This window comes from Priapulus caudatus, unplaced genomic scaffold (genome assembly GCF_000485595.1).
Source record: "Priapulus caudatus unplaced genomic scaffold, Priapulus_caudatus-5.0.1 Scaffold53, whole genome shotgun sequence".
NCBI classification, from domain to species: Eukaryota; Metazoa; Priapulida; class Priapulimorpha; order Priapulimorphida; family Priapulidae; genus Priapulus; species Priapulus caudatus.
The window spans coordinates 367,752-377,510 of record NW_014577114.1 but is presented as its reverse complement, the minus strand read 5'-3'; the positions used below and the strand labels follow the sequence as shown (position 1 = coordinate 377,510).

The 9,759-nt window shown below is 41.9% G+C and overlaps 1 protein-coding gene across 1 annotated transcript in view; it reads left to right on the top strand.

The window, feature by feature from the left end:
• The window catches only part of LOC106820946 (Golgi-associated PDZ and coiled-coil motif-containing protein-like), a gene marked incomplete in the record, with an annotated part of 9,615 nt that extends 4,151 nt beyond the window's left edge, over positions 1 to 5,464 (top strand). The window contains 7 exon segments of the mRNA XM_014825565.1: positions 1,060 to 1,225; positions 2,171 to 2,266; positions 2,559 to 2,723; positions 2,999 to 3,093; positions 3,552 to 3,701; positions 4,143 to 4,258; positions 4,591 to 5,464. Coding sequence (XP_014681051.1) covers positions 1,060 to 1,225; positions 2,171 to 2,266; positions 2,559 to 2,723; positions 2,999 to 3,093; positions 3,552 to 3,701; positions 4,143 to 4,230 — 760 coding nt within the window.
• Positions 5,465 to 9,759: the final 4,295 nt, after the last annotated feature.

Here is a 9,759-nt window from a genome sequence, read left to right as displayed (position 1 = left end):
CCTTCATGGGAGGGATGACAACGCCCTATTACGTTATTTCGTCTAACTGGTTAACAACTCTACAATCATACCTATATACGTGTAATATTGTGTTTTAGATTCTTCGTTACAGTAATTTGACTGGAATATTTTATTGTTTTTATTTGCGCGATATTCGAAAACCAAAATGGCGATCATTTAGGCATTAGTAGGTCTCAGGGGAGAGATAGTGATCCGCTAGATGGCGCATTATTAGTGTGTTGTGGACATAGAAATCAGTTAACCCTAACCCTAACCCTAACCCTAATTCTAAAATAAAACAAAATTAGCAAAAAATAATAAAATTAAATAAGAGACCAAATTAGCCAATCAGAGCCGTTCCCTAGCGGATCACTATCTCTCCCTTGTGCAAATTTTTTTAGGCGTAGCACCATCTCTCGTCAAGATTTCAGACTTTCAGATCTGAAACATTTATTTTTGTATCAAAACTTATGCATATATCATTATCAAGAGTATATAATGGGAGATATGCTATATAATGGTAGTTCTCCCATATATATATACTCTTGCTTTATATATCCCTCCTCCCTCTTCTATCACACCCAAGGTGAGCTACAGTGTTATTGACACTTTCATTTTCTGTTGCAGAAACGTACAAATGTGTAGTCAATTATATATGCAAGCAGTAATCGTTATGCACTTATAAGCATACTATGTCGATAAAATGCTTTGCATCAGATTTGGTTGAGTACACTTGTGGGCCTTACTGGTGCAAGCCAACAGGAGAGTGTAATGCAACACTATCAATAGCTGGCCAATCCATTTATAGCCTATAAAGAGATGTAGCACAGTTTACTATGAACATGTATGGAACTGCTTCGCTTAGCTCAATCAAAAAATAGCACAAGTCTACTATCTAGAGCATATTTTACCCATCAAATATTCATTAGGAAGCCTAGTCCAACGTTAATCTGCAGGCATCTGCAGTGCCTGATGTGTATGAATAGAAAGGTTGACCTACAATGTAGCAAAGTAGCTGAATGAGCTTAAATGATGACATAAATGTTCTCAATGCTGTAGAATTCAACAAATACAACTGCTGGGCAGAGACATGAGAGGTAGCGAGCATGACAGGCTGTGGAATCAGTTGGAGGCTGAGATTCACCTTCACCGGCACAAAACTGTAATTAGAGCTTGCAGGGGACGAAAGAGCCTCAAAAAGAAGCTTCCAGTTCCCCCATGCCATGTAAGTACCTACCGTGTGCATTTAAAGAGTCTGGATTTTGTTTCTGTTCCTATAACTGGCTTGGCAACATGGGAATTGCCTACTCTTCTCCTAAATTTCCCTTAAAATTTATTATTTATAATTTAAGTATTATTTGTATGAGATGCATTCTCTACCTCAGCTGCTGTATATATCATAGCACCCAGCATATGTCTTGTTTTGCAATGCAGATGTATTGCTGGCGTAAATCTGTCACAGCTCGGCAACTTTTGGCTGTCGTGTGCTAGTAATATGCAAATCTGTAGCCAGTTATTGCATCGTGATCAATACCGTATTTCTGCTTTGCTATGCATCTAAATCGACCGAATTTGTCTCAACTTGGGAAACCCGAACATCATAAAATCAAGATGGCGAATGTTGGCTGATGCTTACACTTGCACGTGCCATCTTGCGAGAATTTCCATTGATATAATTTCACGTACACGTATACAAACGTCTGAACATGGCTATGTTTAGTGTCAAAGACCATCATTTCCATCCTATTCTCAGTTGCCTGCTCCAACATCCATATTCTTCCTTTACCACAGAACTCATGAGCACTGTCACATTGTGGCTCTATGTAGGTCCTACTTACATATCATGTAAAGCCCATTAACACATTGCGGAGGTTTAAAAAATACATATGGCAGTATATGTATGCAGGGTAAAAAATACACGGGAACGATGAGCGATTCGCTCTTCAAACCTCTGAAATCGCTCCCGTGATGCTCAAAATAGCTCCCGTAAAAATTTGGACGAGAGCTATTTTTTCCACAGACTTGAAAAAGAGCTCCCGTGAAAAAAAAGTAATTTTTTCTCTGTATGTATATCATGTCTCCCTGAGAACATGTAGGATATATGTCTGTATACCTAAATTTTAAGTAGTGGTAAAGACCTTTTTGTTCTAACTCTTTTTGAATTATGAAGGATCTCCAGAGGCTTCGAAAAAGGCAAGGAATAGGTGAGGAACGTACAGTTACACTCATCAAGGGCATTGACGAAGGTCTTGGAATGTCTATAACTGTAAGTATTGTAGTAGGCACTATTGCATAAGTATGCTGGACAATAGAGAAAATTGTTGGAAGATCCCTAGTGTGTTTTAGACAGATGTCTTGGAGTCCTGTAGATATGTCTCTTACAGGTCTAATGATCATATAATGCAGTTATTTACAGTTGTTTTTGGGGTACGCAGCTGAACACAGATTAATACCTAAACTGTTTTGCCGATACTACAGAGTCAGTAGATTGTAATTAGTGCACTGTCCAGTTTATTTGTATGCCTTACTAGGGGAAAATGTGTTTCTTGTGCTTTAAGGGAGGTCGTGAGCACGGAGTCCCCATTTTGATCTCAGAAATCCATGAGGGACAGCCAGCTGACCGTTGTCGTGGACTCTATATTGGGGATGCTATTTTGGAAGTGAATGGCATTGATCTGAAAGATACAAAACACTCGCAAGCAGTTCAAGTGTTATCACAGCAGGTTCGTCAGTGTGGCATCCAATCTGTTGCTATTTAAAATTGCACATGTTTACTAACAGTTATTCAAACATGGATTTTTAAATTTAATCTTCTGAAATGCATATATATATATATACATATTTTTTTATAACTAATAAATTTATCTGATTTTATCTGAGTGAAGCTGGCACCAGACCCCCTTAAATATGTTGAGTGTATATATTAGTAGGATGTGCCTCACATTTATCCATCAATGCCTGCTGTATTAAAGCAATGTATGTTTCACTTGTTTTTCAGCAAGGGGAGATAGAGCTCAAGGTTGTGTTCGTTGCACCAGATGAGAGCAGTGGTGATGAGGATGACAACAATGACATTGTATCTCCACTTAGTAGGTGTGTACAATACGCAGGACAAATGTTCCTAGTAGGTATGGTAGGGCTGTAGCCATGCTGGGAGGGACTGAGAATTGCATAACTATGTACAGTTGCGCTTCCAGGGTCTATGTCTTCCTGGGTACGGTCCGGTATACCGGAACGTACCCCGGTACTATCTAATATGCCGGACTGTTCCTCGCCTACTCCACTAACGAGTCTAGGGAGTCGCCTACGCCTACTCCCTCCCTAACCCTAACCCTAACCCTAACCATATCAGATAGTTACCAGGGTACGTTCCGGTATACCGGACTGTATCCAGGGTACGTTCCGGCAGTACCCAGGGAGACATAGATCCTAACAGCTACAGTTGCATGCATACTTGGAATGTAGAGTGAGAACCTGGTTGCAGTGTAGTCTCCCATTACACGCAAGCTGGAAGTCTAAAGTGAGATTTAGGTATCCATGTACGTTTGCAGGCATACCGAGTGTGGTGACAGTGAGAACTGTTCACACGAAGACAGCAGTAGTGCCAACGCATCTCCTGCTCATCCATTACTGTCTAATGGGGACCACACTAGTTGCCCACATGTTGGCAGTGTGCCACAGGTGCTTGCACAAACAGTGAGGTAAGTCGTATTACTTACTGTGCATCGGCTATGAGTATTATTGGCTGTAGTTTTGGTTATTATGTTAAACTCTTAGTTGTAATCTGCACATTTGAAAATTACTATATTAGTAAAAGAGCATAGAATAAAATATTATGAAGAACACCAGACACATGCTTTTAACAGCCAACAGGCAAGTGCAAATAATTTAAGGATTTGTAGAAGGTAATCTGTTACAGAGTAATGTAGGGTTAACATTTCACGATGAGGCTATCACAGGGGGTGAGGTTGTGTAAACAATTTTGTTGTATTGACCTGAAATATTATATTAGGTGTATGGTTCTAGTTTCAGAAACTTGTAGTAGGGAGGATATTATTCATCACATGAGCATGTGTGTTGATTTTATCTTGTCTATGAGACTATTGTGCATGGTGATATTAGTGTACAACTATTTCTTTTAGTACTGCGGCACAGGGTGGTAACTTGCCTGAATCGGCAGCTAAAAGTGCCAAAGAAAATTCTGTGCATGCCTCTGTCACCTGTCCATGATGTCGTGCATCCTCTCACCTATAGGAAAGTAAGTATATTGTAGCCATGTGGGGATAAATTGTTCAACCATGACAGTTATCATGTTGGAAGTAGCAGCCACTCTTATTATTTGCACTACGTGTGCCAAAAGAAGCAACGTTTTGCTTTTCACCAGGGTTTTCTCAAATACACTATTTACGTTTATATGTTTGTCTTCTCTGTAATGTATTTTTGCTGAGGGTTACATCAACTGTAAGTAGCAGTAATTTAGCTTTAGGTTATTGAGGTAATTTAGGTTTGATTTTGTAAAATACATTGTTGCAGAGTTTAATATCATCAGCAAATACCAACTTCATTATTTCTGTGCTTTGTTTTTCCCAGGCATTCTATGGCTGCATGGTCCGGTGCAAATGATAAACAAACGATATCCGGAGAAGGTGAAGAAAGCTATGTGTGAGTTCTACAACGTGATAAACAGTGGTGGAACCCTAGTCACACTAGTTACAGCATCAGACATAAATAAATAGGTCATCATCTCTACCTCTATAATATTGGATCTACAGTGGTTCTACCAACCAGTTCTATGACATCTAAAACAGTGGTGAATCTCTTAACTCGTTAAGTTTGATGCCAATACTTAGTGGACCAGCACAGCTGATATGTAATAATGAAATCAGGAGACACCTGACAGATAGCATAGCTGGCATGGCACAAGCATGGCCATCCATGTCATGCCTATCAGTTAACTTGTGCCACCAGGTGCACACAGAGGTAATATACTACATCTATACCTAATTTACACAGTGAAAGAGGTTTACAAACTTCTAACGGGGCTGGTTCTAGAGAAAAAGCACTAGTGACAATGATATAAATGTTACTTGGAATGTGTTTATGGCCCAACAGTGACTAGGCATTGTCATATCCATGTCTTGGGTAATGCGTGCGGTGTTTGGTTAAGTTCACGAGGAGAGAGACAGAGCATACTGGTGTCATAATCCCGTGTAGACATATACACACGTCAGTAGTGGTCGATCAGACAAAATTATATTTATTTTTAACTTAATTTAAATCACGCATTCACTACATGTATAAAATTATATGTCGCAGCGGTGAGAAAACTTCTATGTGTGTACCTGTCTACGGGAGAGCACTACATTGTCTAGGTGCTGCTAAAGATGTTGTCACACTTAGTTTTCACGAGAATTGTTTCATGAAAGCTGAATAATTATGTGGCCGGATGGCGATCTTTGGGTAATTAGAATTATTTATCATGTTTGGAAATTGGGTACCTTAATGGATTTGTAAGGCAAATTCGTTCCCTCCAATGTATAGAGGGCCAAAGCTATTTTCTATCGACCATAGTTCTGGGACCTGGAATGCTAGCGTATACATCTTTCCTAGCTCTACTTATGAAAAGTGGCGATTGGTCACGCCATTATAAAATGTAGAATGACAAAAAACTTCTGTATACCATGTATAATTCTGAGGTCACAGGCATTTGTTGTTGCGAGCTGATATTCATTGTAATTGAATGACGTCAGTACATTTGGTTAAGTTTAGCTGTGCAACGTGCACTAAATATCCCCACTATATACTAATATTCCATGGGTCTATATCACTACATATGACCAGTTTGAGTGCGATAACTGAATGATTGTGCTCATGTACCTAATTTTAAAGCAATTATGCATCTATATATATGAAAGGAAACACAGAATACTCTGTTCCTTGTTCGTCGGCTCTTTATTGCAACTCCATGACATATGACAAGTCCGCTAAACCAAGATGTAACCAAAACTCTGTGGGAGAGGTATATATCACGCTCACTAAAATTAGCAATCTGTACTGGCACTATTCACTTAGGTGTAACCGTTACTAATGCATGGCCTAAAGCTAATCCAGTAGGGAAAGGCGCTATAGAAACATCCTGTTCCTGTATTAGTGCTTGGTAAACTTGGCCCTTATCTGCTGGGCGAACTGTCCCTTCAACCACTCATAGCGAGCGGGCTGGAATGAGAACTGGTTTATGCCCTGCTACCTGCACTCTGCAAACTTCCGGTGCCTTAACAGCCCTCGTCTCTTCATCTAGGTCTAATACCTGTCTCCACGGCGATAGCAGTAACTTATTCAGCAAGTATAGTTATTCATGTCTCTGAAAACGTTGTACCCAATGACAACAGGCACTTCTTGTTTTCTCTTTCGTGTAGCTGGGTCAACTGGATCAGCTACGATGAGAGAGTGTAGATTAGAACAAATCTGACCAGCTACCGACACATCCAACTCAACATAGCCCCGTAAGGGTATGCCCTGACCATTTGCTGCGCATATTCTTGTAAATTTCAGTGCATCCACCAAGTCATGTTGGGTTGACAGGCACCTATGATCTTGTGCACCAGTATCAAGCAGGCCTCGTACCTCAATACCCCCAAGGCATACAATGGCTTCTGGACACGTACCTACCGCTCTAGATAAGAGTGAACTGTTGGACTCCCCCTCGGCTGTGTGGCTCCCCACAGCAGAGTCTACTCTTTTGGCTCCTCGGGACCAACGTTATTACCGGCAGATGGGTATTTCATTAAATAAGTTCATTCGGTTGGTAGAATAATAGATCTATCTGGGTTTGCGAACACTTGTCGAATGCCCCAGTCCTGGCATATGGCTTCCATATCGCGAGACCGGAACTGCTTGCCATTATCAGGCAAGAGCTTCTTGGGAGCCCCCTAGCGACAAAATATATGGCAGCACAACGTAGAAGCCACAGCCGCCCCATTGTTTTTATCAACGGAAGTAGTTTGGTGAATTTCGAAAAACGGTCAACCACAACCACCAGACTCATGGCCTACTACACTGCGTGGAAAAGGACCCATGAGGTTAACACTGAGAAACTCCCAGGGTTCATTGCTGGATGTTGAAAACATCTTCCCTGCCGGTTTCTGGTGCGCTTGTTTGACTGCTATACATGTAGGGCATGCTCTGACAAAGTTACGGACGGCTTGTCCCATGCCTGCCCACCAAGCGTAATCCCTGAGGCAACGAAGAGTCATTGTGCGACCGAAGTGACCAGCAGTAGGTCGGGAATGCAATGTCTCCAGCAACGTTTTTTGAAAGGTGGCAGGGATAACTACTTACTAGGTGGCAGTTCTTGTTTGAGAGCCTCTCTTTTCAATGGAGACAGGCGGTAAGGCATAGGTATTATGGGGGAGGCATCGCCTGATCGGATGTAATGCTTAGACCAATCTGTCCTCCCTGGCTTGTCACTAAGAACGTTGGCATTAGAACTGAGCAAACTGTTCATCAGATCCTGCTGGCTACCAGTGAGGTCACTGTCTGAAACCATGGCCACATTAAACTTCTCTGGGAGGTATGTGTCTATCTGGTCTTTATCTGATTGGTCAGGAGTGGTCTGATAACTCAGAAGACACCAAAGGCCACTGAATAAGGGGGTGTGTCCCTTCAATCCAGTAGCCGTTGGTCGCATAATTCACAACCAACCCAGTCTGGCGGCAGTAATCTCTTCCAAAAAGCACGGTGGCTGATCGAGGATGGAATTCCTCGTACACCATTCGGTTACCTCGACATGACAGCCACCACCTAGTCGTGCCAAGTCTGGTATAGCACGAACTGGTGTTCTACCAACCCAGTCTGGCGGCAGTAATCTCTTCCAAAAAGCACGGTGGCTGATCGAGGATGGAATTCCTCGTACACCATTCGGTTACCTCGACATGACAGCCACCACCTAGTCGTGCCAAGTCTGGTATAGCACGAACTGGTGTTCTACCAACCCAGTCTGGCGGCAGTAATCTCTTCCAAAAAGCACGGTGGCTGATCGAGGATGGAATCCCTCGTACACCATTCGGTTACCTCGACATGACAGTCACCGCCTAGTCGTGCCAAGTCTGGTATAGCACAAACTGGTGGTCTAACAACCTCTTCTTTAGATAGTCGTCGTTGATAGTAGCCAGGAACTGGTCCCTTATGAGAAGGAAATACACCCTTTGAAATTCCGCAGAAGTAGCTAGCCCATTTGAGGGCTCCAGCCAGCGGCGGAAATAAGAATCTAGCCGGACTGTTACGTATAATCTTTGAACGTTTCTGTGCATTCCTTGTGTGCGTTTCGAAACTTAACCCGGTAGGCGTCGGGGTTATGAAATATGCCATGGCTGCTGATAACAGCATGTAGTCCACTTGTCCACTTGCCAATTGTGGAATAAATCAGTGATTGGTGACTGATGTGAACTCTTTATTGCAAGGTTGTAATGATCAGTTTACACACTCCTCTGTTTTAATACTTCCACAGCTGGTGTGTTGACACTGGCATTAATCAAGTGCCCGATCAGGTATATATCTGGCGCATATACAGGTACAGAATACATTTCACACCACAAAGTAAAGTACAATGCATAGGTGATATTTGCACTTCCAGTTACGTGCACTTATTCCTGTTATAGACGACGCTACACCAGACTCCTGTTTTTCAACGTAAAACCGTTTTGAGTCACAACATTTTACTATACATTTTGTTCATCATGGGTATAAACTTGATTACATTGAAGAGAAGTTCTCTGGTACACGCATGTCGAACCTTGAATGAGACTCACACAACTAGCTAAAGGGGGTGGACACACTAGGAGATTTTTCATGCGATCGAGCCGGCCGGCTCGACCGCATGAAAAATCGCGTAGTGTGTCCACAGCTTAACTTGATTTATTACAGTACCTTCTCAGCAATAGTTTTTTCTAACCTAATCTCTTTACAAAGTCAATCGTACTGGTTACTTGATAGTACGCTTTGAACGTCTCAGTGTTGGTATGCGTTTATTTGTTTGATGTTCAATGTGTTTAGTTTCTCTAGATCTAAAATTGTTATGCTGTTCCTTTGACCCATGGGTATTTTGTGTAGCCTGTCTAGGTTAATCACCTGTTCTTCCTAACATTGATATTGACTGACTGGGTGTGGAAGTGGGTTCCACAGATTTCCTCTGTTCCTGCGCTAGATGGTATGCTTGGATCAACATGAATAATGCTCTAATCTGATAAACATGACGTTTCTATGAAATATAGTCAATAAGACTTGTAGGTAGGTGATAACTGGCCCTAATACCATAGGTGATGATTTCCCGGTGTTGACCATTATGTCTAGCACAGACACTTGTTCTCTAACCTGAAATGTTCTAGTACTGTTGTTTATGTCTCTTCCTTTGTTAGATGAACACCCAAGTCTTATCTGACTTGACTGAAACGAGTTCGCACCTCCCTACCAATGAAGCACTTCACTTAGATCTCCAGGGTGTTTACGTGTGGCATGGTTAAGTAGGAATTCCTGTAGGAGACACTTGGACACACAACGGTGGATGTCACCTTACTCTGCCCTGAGTTTCTCCATGGCATTGTTGAACATCTGGAGAAATCGTTCAACCTCCTTATCCAAGGCTAGATGCTTCACTGCAGACGTGATATATCTGATGCAACTCCTATTGTCACCGCCTCCAACCTGTTGTGCGATGGATTACATCCTTTTGCATCAATCCCGAACCCGAGTTACTCCATTCAA